This window comes from Oncorhynchus kisutch, unplaced genomic scaffold, assembly GCF_002021735.2.
Source record: "Oncorhynchus kisutch isolate 150728-3 unplaced genomic scaffold, Okis_V2 scaffold663, whole genome shotgun sequence".
Taxonomy (NCBI): Eukaryota; Metazoa; Chordata; class Actinopteri; order Salmoniformes; family Salmonidae; genus Oncorhynchus; species Oncorhynchus kisutch.
This window is the reverse complement of record NW_022262608.1, coordinates 90429-101082: the sequence shown is the minus strand read 5'-3', so window position 1 is coordinate 101082 and position 10654 is coordinate 90429. Positions and strand designations below refer to the sequence as shown.

The following is a 10654-nucleotide window of genomic DNA, read 5'->3' as shown; positions in this document are numbered from 1 at the left end:
TGTCTAACGGAGTGTCATAAACACGCATATAAAGTGAAGTTAGGTTGTAGCCTAAAATGTTTCCGAGACATTCACAGCAATGGTACAATGTGTCATTCAAATAGGACCTGGTATTGTCGGGGTTATAGTGGGTTGTTTCAGACGCTGACTTATAGGATATATTATAGGATGTATGATGAGAAGAGACGGAGGGATGACCGTGGGATGATCAACTAGACTGCAAACCCAATCATAAAGGATAGCAAATGTGGAGAATGCAGTTTAAAAACTAGAATATCCTTACTTACCGTTGATGGTTTTGTACGTGAGCTATACTCTAATACTGTAAAGTACACTTCTATTATCACAATATTCAAACTAGGCTACTTCCTTTTAGGTGTAGTACAGTTCGACTGACACTTTTGCCGCATCCTACAATTCTACTGTCTAGCCAATCAACGCAGAGTTTTAATACATGCCTAACCAATAGAAACCGTCCTGTGAGATATTATTATTCATTTTCCGGGTTTTAGGAATTCACAGATAGAACAATGAGCCAGATATTTCACCAGATGTATAAACGTGAAGCATCCGGTTGGCGTTTCCACTCACTATCAAATATGGTGATGAGAGGAAGCCCAGTGGCCGACACTGGGAGAAGATGGATTTTGATGAAGTTCTGATAATTTTCTCATTGATAAAACATTTGATGTCCATACAGTTTACAAAACTAGAATCTTTAATAAACATAGTGGACTGCGTTTTGTAGACTGTATCACCAACGTTGTTTTTTTTAAATGTGTTGTTTAGAAGGAGTGTAGGGGCGAAATTAGTTCTTGCGCATTCGCACTTTACATAGCAGGAGTTCACTAACGGAAATATGCAAATAACCACTAGGCTCCGCCCACCTCCTTCCTCGTTCTGCCCACTGATTCATTTGCTGCCATTGGTAAAAAAGGCTCTAGTCTATCTTGGGTTAGTTATGAAGTCTTTGTTGGCGCGCTTTATTTACGATATAATTATACCACAGATGTCCTGCAGGTGGCGACAAAAAAACATTTCCAATGTCAGTGGTACATGTTATGTTACCAATGACACACATACACATAGTTGGTTGTTACACACACAAATCCACATCATTCTGAAGGACAAACACACACACACAATTCGTTTCAACATATTTTTATTAAAGTTGCATAAAAATGTAACAAAATTGGTAAATAACAAGACCCTGTTGATATTGCTACATTTTAGTTGTTCAGTTTGTTCATCTTTTCCTCCAGAAACACATCACTTCTAAAACAGCATTTCTTTTAATCAATAAAATATCTATTTTTTTTATTGTATTTTTTGTTGTTGCAAGTTGTCATACAGTAAAATAAGTCCGACACACCCAACAAACAGTCTATCAGGGCTACGTCTCAAATAGCTTCTTTATTCCCCTACACACTGCACTACATTAGACCAGAGACTTATGGGTAAGTAAGTCGTCATGTCAGAGTCAGAACATATGAGCCTGTTTCATGTCCTGTGAGGCAGATGTACAAGTACACCCTGGAAAGGACGGCAGTCTTATCACAGGGCCCACATAGGGCTCTGGCCAAAAGTAGTGCACTATATAGGGAATAGGGTGCCATTTGGGACACACCAGGCTTAATAATAATAACAATAATAATAATAATAAACACAGTAAGAATTGACCTAGAATAGATATGTGCATCTAAAGAATGCAGTGTAGAGATATAAATGACCTCTAGGTGACCTCTAGGTGACCTCTAGGTGACCTATTTTCTAAACAACAATAGGATCTCCTTTTTAAAAAGAGGAGAAACATCAACAACAACAACAACAACAACAACAAAAACATTGTTCCATTAAAAATGAAAGTCTCGTTTCTATTTGGTTTGTAACAGAAATAAAAGGCCAAAAGGCAACGGTGGATTTTTATTCGATCTGGAAAAACCCTTTTAGACGCCGTGATAGAAATGTCAAGGTCATTTCCAACTTGAGTCGACATATACAGGTTTTACCGGTGAATGAGGTCTCCACGGAAACGTCACCTTTCAGACACGCCGTAAAGCTGAACTTCCACGATGCGGATTGAATAGAGCCCTAATTAAAAATATAAAATAAATAAATAAAAAGAGAGATGGAAGGAAGGAAGGTGTCATCGGTGTAGATTATTGTTGGAAGTAGAACGGAAGGAGAGAGAAGAAGGAAGGAGTGAGGGCCAAATAGAGAGATGTGTGTCTCTGTGTGTGTGTGTGTGTGTGTCTCTGTGTGTGTGTGTGTGTGTCTCTGTGTGTGTGTGTGTGTGTGCGTGTCTGTCTCTGTGTGTGTGTGTGTGTCTCTGTGTATGTGTGTGTGTGTGTGTGTGTGTGTCTCTGTGTGTGTGTTTCTCTGTGTGTGTGGGTGTGTGTGTGTGTGTGTGTCTCTGTGTGTGTGTGTGTGTCTCTGTGTGTGTGTGTGTGTCTGTCTCTGTGTGTGTGTGTGTGTGTGTGTGTGTGTGTGTGTGAGGACAGATAGAGAGCTGATAAGCAACACTGAGGCCTTGTGAGCCAGGAAGGGTAAGACCTCTGATTCTCTCTCTCTCTCTCTCTTTCCCTCTATTTATCTCTCGATGATTAGGTTTTTCACCCCCCCTTCCCATGTGTGTGTGTGTGTGTGTGTGTGTGTGTGTGTGTGTTGGAGAGAGAGCCACTATTAACATGTGAGCATGAAGGAGCAGCAGCTGTGGTCTGTGACTGTGTTACTGCTGTTTCCTGTGTGTGTGTGTGTGTTGCTATTTGGATAAAAGCATCCAGACAGCCATAATTTTCCACTACAGTGCCCCCCCTGCCTTCACTCCCTCCTCCCATCTCACCCCTCATTGGTTTACTGCTCTACTGGAAACTCTCCATGAGTCCTGACTGAAAATAGCCCTTAGACTGCACACTATGTGAGAGAAAAGAAACTGTTTTAGAGAAGAAGAAGACAGAGAAATATAGAGCTAGAAAGAAACAAGGCCACTTTGTTCAAGTCCCCCGGTGTGTGTGTGTGTGTGTGTGTGTGTGTGTATGTATGTTCCAGACCACACACATGTTAAACACACACAGAGCTGCGTATAGGGCAGCAGTTATCCTAGTGGTTAAGAGCATTGGACCAATAACAGAAAGGTTGTTGGTTTGTATCCCCGATCCGACTAGGTGAAAAAAATCTGCCGATGTGCCCTTGAGCAAGGCACTTAACCCTAATCGCTCCTATAAGTCGCTCTGGATAAGAGCATCGGCTAAATGACTGACATTTAAATGTATTATACACAGGAGTCAGTCCTAAAACTCGAAAGGTTACGTCCCAAAATGGCTCCTAATCACCCAGTCCACAACCAGCGCCAAAATGGCTCCCTATCACCTAGTCCACAACCAGAGCCAAAATGGCTCCCTATCACCTAGTCCACAACCAGAGCCAAAATGGCTCCCTATCACCTAGTCCACAACCAGAGCCAAAATGGCTCCCTATCACCTAGTCCACAACCAGAGCCAAAATGGCTCCCTATCACCTAGTCCACAACCAGAGCCCTGGTTAGAAGTAGTGGACTATAAAAGATAAGTTACCATTTGGGACTAAAACTCACCACTACTAAACGTATAGCCACATTATAGTATGTTCACTGGCAGCACATTAACATGAGAAATAGCACAGATCCATTGATCATTTAACAACAATACAAACCCCTTCAACTGAATAAAACAGTAAAATAAACCCATAGGACATCATGAGCCCTGCTTAGATCTGATGGCTGCTTCAATCTTCTCTCCTCCTCTTCCACCCTCTCTTCTCTTTATCTTCTTCCCTCTACTCCACTCTCTTCTCCTCTTCCTCCTCCTCCCGCCAGGCAAAGCTCCTATTTCTTCAGTTGGGTGAGGTTGGGGGTGGGGGAAGGCCATTTGGGGTGAGGGAGGAGAAAGGGGTGAGGTTGGGGGTGGGGGCAGGCCATTTGGACTGAGGGAGGAGAAAGGGGTGAGGTTGGGGGTGGGGGCAGGCCATTTGGACTGAGGGAGGAGAAAGGGGTGAGGTTGGGGGTGGGGGCAGGCCATTTGGACTGAGGGAGGAGAAAGGGGTGAGGTTGGGGGTGGGGGCAGGCCATTTGGACTGAGGGAGGAGAAAGGGGTGAGGTTGGGGGTGGGGGCAGGCCATTTGGACTGAGGGAGGAGAAAGGGGTGAGGTTGGGGGTGGGGGCAGGCCATTTGGACTGAGGGAGGAGAAAGGGGTGAGGTTGGGGGTGGGGGCAGGCCATTTGGACTGAGGGAGGAGAAAGGGGTGAGGTTGGGGGTGGGGGCAGGCCATTTGGACTGAGGGAGGAGAAAGGGGTGAGGTTGGGGGTGGGGGCAGGCCATTTGGACTGAGGGAGGAGAACGGGGTGAGGTTATTTCTTCTGGGGGGTGGTGAGTTTCTGCATGCCACGAATCTTATCCAGCAGATCAGACACAAAGTCCTACAGGGAGAGAAGAGGGACAAAACACACGGTTAATAACAACATCCTACAGGGAGAGAAGAGGGACAAAACACACGGTTAATAACAACCACCTACAGGGAGAGAAGAGGGACAAAACACACGGTTAATAACAACCAACGACAGGGAGAGAAGAGGGACAAAACACACGGTTAATAACAACCACCTACAGGGAGAGAAGAGGGACAAAACACACGGTTAATAACAACCACCTACAGGGAGAGAAGAGGGACAAAACACACGGTTAATAACAACCACCTACAGGGAGAGAAGAGGGACAAAACACACAGTTAGAAACAACATCCTACAGGGAGAGAAGAGGGACAAAACACACGGTTAATAACAACCACCTACAGGGAGAGAAGAGGGACAAAACACACGGTTAATAACAACCACCTACAGGGAGAGAAGAGGGACAAAACACACAGTTAGAAACAACATCCTACAGGGAGAGAAGAGGGACAAAACACACGGTTAATAACAACATCCTACAGGGAGAGAAGAGGGACAAAACACAGTTAGAAACAACATCCTACAGGGAGAGAAGAGGGACAAAACACACGGTTAATAACAACCACCTACAGGGAGAGAAGAGGGACAAAACACACGGTTAATAACAACCACCTACAGGGAGAGAAGAGGGACAAAACACACGGTTAATAACAACCACCTACAGGGAGAGAAGAGGGACAAAACACACGGTTAATAACAACCACCTACAGGGAGAGAAGAGGGACAAAACACACGGTTAATAACAACATCCTACAGGGAGAGAAGAGGGACAAAACACACTGTTAATAACAACATCCTACAGGGAGAGAAGAGGGACAAAACACACTGTTAGTAACAACATCCTACAGGGAGAGAAGAGGGACAAAACACACTGTTAGTAACAACATCCTACAGGGAGAGAAGACGGACAAAACACACTGTTAGTAACAACATCCTACAGGGAGAGAAGAGGGACAAAACACACTGTTAGTAACAACATCCTACAGGGAGAGAAGAGGGACAAAACACACTGTTAGTAACAACATCCTACAGGGAGAGAAGAGGGACAAAACACACTGTTAGTAACAACATCCTACAGGGAGAGAAGAGGGACAAAACACACTGTTAGTAACAACATCCTACAGGGAGAGAAGAGGGACAAAACACTGTTATACAACATACTACAGGGAGAGAAGAGGGACAAAACACACTGTTAGTAACAACATCTTACAGGGAGAGAAGAGGGACAAAACACACTGTTAGTAACAACATCTTACAGGGAGAGAAGAGGGACAAAACACACTGTTAGTAACAACATCCTACAGGGAGAGAAGAGGGACAAAACACACTGTTAGTAACAACATCCTACAGGGAGAGAAGAGGGACAAGACACACGGTTAATAACAACATCCTACAGGGAGAGAAGAGGGACAAAACACACTGTTAGTAACAACATCCTACAGGGAGAGAAGAGGGACAAAACACACAGTTAGAAACAACATCTTACAGGGAGAGAAGAGGGACAAAACACACTGTTAGTAACAACATCCTACAGGGAGAGAAGAGGGACAAAACACACTGTTAGTAACAACATCCTACAGGGAGAGAAGAGGGACAAAACACACTGTTAGTAACAACATCCTACAGGGAGAGAAGAGGGACAAAACACACTGTTAGTAACAACATCCTACAGGGAGAGAAGAGGGACAAAACACACCGTTAGAAACAACATCCTACAGGGAGAGAAGAGGGATAAAACACACGGTTAATAACAACCACCTACAGGGAGAGAAGAGGGACAAAACACACGGTTAATAACAACCACCTACAGGGAGAGAAGAGGGACAAAACACACGGTTAATAACAACATCCTACAGGGAGAGAAGAGGGACAAAACACACAGTTAGAAACAACATCCTACAGGGAGAGAAGAGGGACAAAACACACAGTTAATAACAACCACCTACAGGGAGAGAAGAGGGACAAAACACACGGTTAATAACAACCACCTACAGGGAGAGAAGAGGGACAAAACACACGGTTAATAACAACATCCTACAGGGAGAGAAGAGGGACAAAACACACAGTTAGAAACAACATCCTACAGGGAGAGAAGAGGGACAAAACACACGGTTAATAACAACCACCTACAGGGAGAGAAGAGGGACAAAACACACAGTTAGAAACAACATCCTACAGGGAGAGAAGAGGGACAAAACACACGGTTAATAACAACCACCTACAGGGAGAGAAGAGGGACAAAACACACGGTTAATAACAACATCCTACAGGGAGAGAAGAGGGACAAAACACACTGTTAATAACAACATCCTACAGGGAGAGAAGAGGGACAAAACACACTGTTAGTAACAACATCCTACAGGGAGAGAAGAGGGACAAAACACACTGTTAGTAACAACATCCTACAGGGAGAGAAGACGGACAAAACACACTGTTAGTAACAACATCCTACAGGGAGAGAAGAGGGACAAAACACACTGTTAGTAACAACATCCTACAGGGAGAGAAGAGGGACAAAACACACTGTTAGTAACAACATCCTACAGGGAGAGAAGAGGGACAAAACACACTGTTAGTAACAACATCCTACAGGGAGAGAAGAGGGACAAAACACACTGTTAGTAACAACATCCTACAGGGAGAGAAGAGGGACAAAACACACTGTTAGTAACAACATCTTACAGGGAGAGAAGAGGGACAAAACACACTGTTAGTAACAACATCTTACAGGGAGAGAAGAGGGACAAAACACACTGTTAGTAACAACATCCTACAGGGAGAGAAGAGGGACAAAACACACTGTTAGTAACAACATCCTACAGGGAGAGAAGAGGGACAAGACACACGGTTAATAACAACATCCTACAGGGAGAGAAGAGGGACAAAACACACTGTTAGTAACAACATCCTACAGGGAGAGAAGAGGGACAAAACACACAGTTAGAAACAACATCTTACAGGGAGAGAAGAGGGACAAAACACACTGTTAGTAACAACATCCTACAGGGAGAGAAGAGGGACAAAACACACTGTTAGTAACAACATCCTACAGGGAGAGAAGAGGGACAAAACACACTGTTAGTAACAACATCCTACAGGGAGAGAAGAGGGACAAAACACACTGTTAGTAACAACATCCTACAGGGAGAGAAGAGGGACAAAACACACCGTTAGAAACAACATCCTACAGGGAGAGAAGAGGGATAAAACACACGGTTAATAACAACCACCTACAGGGAGAGAAGAGGGACAAAACACACGGTTAATAACAACCACCTACAGGGAGAGAAGAGGGACAAAACACACGGTTAATAACAACATCCTACAGGGAGAGAAGAGGGACAAAACACACAGTTAGAAACAACATCCTACAGGGAGAGAAGAGGGACAAAACACACAGTTAATAACAACCACCTACAGGGAGAGAAGAGGGACAAAACACACGGTTAATAACAACCACCTACAGGGAGAGAAGAGGGACAAAACACACGGTTAATAACAACATCCTACAGGGAGAGAAGAGGGACAAAACACACAGTTAGAAACAACATCCTACAGGGAGAGAAGAGGGACAAAACACACGGTTAATAACAACCACCTACAGGGAGAGAAGAGGGACAAAACACACGGTTAATAACAACCACCTACAGGGAGAGAAGAGGGACAAAACACACGGTTAATAACAACATCCTACAGGGAGAGAAGAGGGACAAAACACACTGTTAGTAACAACATCTTACAGGGAGAGAAGAGGGACAAAACACACTGTTAGTAACAACATCCTACAGGGAGAGAAGAGGGACAAAACACACTGTTAGTAACAACATCTTACAGGGAGAGAAGAGGGACAAAACACACTGTTAGTAACAACATCCTACAGGGAGAGAAGAGGGACAAAACACACTGTTAGTAACAACATCCTACAGGGAGAGAAGAGGGACAAAACACACTGTTAGTAACAACATCCTACAGGGAGAGAAGAGGGACAAAACACACAGTTAATAACAACATCCTACAGGGAGAGAAGAGGGACAAAACACACCGTTAGAAACAACTGTCTCTAGAGCATGGGTTCTCCAACCCTGTTCCTGGAGAGAGAGACCCTCCTGTAGGTTTTAACTCCAACCCTGTTCCTGGAGAGAGAGACCCTCCTGTAGGTTTCAAATCCATCCACAGTTGTAACTAACTTGATTCATTTTATAAACCAGGTAAATATTAGAATCAGCTCAAGGACAAGTGTCTAGGGGATAGGTGCTAGGGGTTGTGTGTGGCCCTGGGTAAGGAAGGGAGAATGTTTTGTTGATTAGGATCCCCATTAGCTAGGGAGCAGCTACTCTTCCTGGGGTTCAAAACCCTAAAATACATGACCCCCCCCCCCGATTCAACAGCAGCATGAGGAATATATTATTGCAGAAAGGACTGATGTACCTCAGTAGGTTTGTAACAGTCTATCAGGAGATCTTTAACTCTGGCTCCTCGGTCATCATCACTAGGCATGTCCAGCAGCTCATCCACATCTATCTCCAACTCTGGTATAGCCTCTTCCTGAAATAGAGGAGAGAAGAGGAGAGAGGGATGAGAAACCAGTGAAATGGAAGTAGTTCTGCGAGTTGACAAGAGGATTCAGGAGGTGCATAAGATGGTACCCCCCGTTGTACTTACAACAAATGCCTTGTTGGCTAAGTAGGTCGTTGTATTGTACATTGGTCTGCATTACTCTTAGGTCATGACGTCAATTGCAGAGTAGACATGATCCCAATTCTGTTTCCAAGACGGCAGCGTTTTAGAAAAAGCCACACAAAAAAGGTTGATTTGTGCTGATTTATTGTCACATTAACCGTGTGTAAAACGAGTCCTATATCGACATAACCTGAAAGGCCGCTCAGCAAGGAAGAAGCCACTGCTCCAAAACTGCCATAAAAAAGCCAGACTACGGTTTGCAACTGCACATGGGGACAAAGATCATACTTTTTGGAGAAATGTTCTCTGGTCTGATGAAACAAAAAAAAGAACTGTTTGGCCATAATGACCATCGTTATGTTTGGATGAAAAAGGGGGAGACTTGCAAGAAGCCCAAGAACACCATCCCAACCTGTTAAACACGGGGATGGCATCTCCATGTTGTGGGGTTGCTTTGCTGCAGGAGGGACTGGTGCACTTCACAAAATAGATGCATCATGAAGCAATGGGTCTTCCAAATGGACAATGACCATACTTCCAAAGTTGTGGCAAAATGGCTTAAGGACAACAAAGTCAAGGTATTGGAGTGGCCATCACAAAGCTCTGACCTCAACCCTATAAAAGAATGTGTGGGCAGAACTGAAAAAGTATATATATAACAAAAACACAAAATACAATGACCAAGGCGTGACACTCTGTCAGGAGGAACGGACCAAAATTCACCCAACTTATTGTGGGAAACTTGTGGAAGGCTACCCGAAACATTTGATCCAAGTTAAACAATTTAAAGGCAATGCTACCAAATACTAATTGCGTGTATGTAAACTTCTGACCCACTGGGAATGTGATGAAAGAAATAAAAGCTGAAATAAATCCTTCTCTCTACTATTATTCTGACATTTCACGTTCTTAAAATAAAGTGGTGATCCTAACTGACCTAAGACAGGGAATATTTACTAGGATTAAATGTCAGGAATTTTGAAAAACTGAGTTTAAATGTATTTGGCTAAGGTGTATGTAAACTTCTGACTTCAACTGTGGTGTAGTTGTCATGGTCTAGGTGTGTAGTTCTCTCCTCGACACTAGGTGTTACACACACACAGACACAGACACACAAGAGGAATACCTATGTGAGAATGCTGTTCATCGACTACAGCTCGGCATTTAACACCATAGTACCCTCCAAACTCGTCATCAAGCTCGAGACCCTGGGTGTGCAACTGGGTGTGCCCTGTGCAACTGAGTACTGGACTTCCTGACGGGCCACCCCCAGGTGGTGAGGGTAGGTAACAACATCTCCACCCCGCTGATCCTCAACACTGGGGCCCCACAAGGGTGCGTTCTGAGCCCTCTCCTGTACTCCCTGTTCACCCACGACTACGTGGCCATGCACGCCTCCAACTCAATCATCAAGTTTGCGGACGACACTACAGTGGTAGGCTTGATTACCAACAACGACAAGACAGCCTACTGGAGGAGCTGAGGGCCCCT

General features: G+C 44.2%; 1 protein-coding gene across 2 annotated transcripts in view; it reads right to left on the bottom strand.

Moving 5' to 3' along the window:
* Nucleotides 1–1145: 1145 nt before the first annotated feature.
* Nucleotides 1146–10654, bottom strand: part of ppp1r14bb (protein phosphatase 1, regulatory (inhibitor) subunit 14Bb) — a 43755-nt gene continuing 34246 nt past the window's right edge. The window contains exons 2-4 of one of the 2 annotated variants that reach the window (XM_031815878.1): nt 8912–9028; nt 4356–4453; nt 1146–4305 (exon numbers count right to left, since the gene is read on the bottom strand). In XM_031815878.1, the coding sequence (XP_031671738.1) occupies nt 4385–4453; nt 8912–9028 (186 nt within the window). In that variant the 3' untranslated portion in view covers nt 1146–4305; nt 4356–4384. Of the gene's footprint in view, nt 4454–8911; nt 9029–10654 lie in introns of both variants that reach the window. The other variant, XM_031815877.1, reaches the window with a different exon arrangement.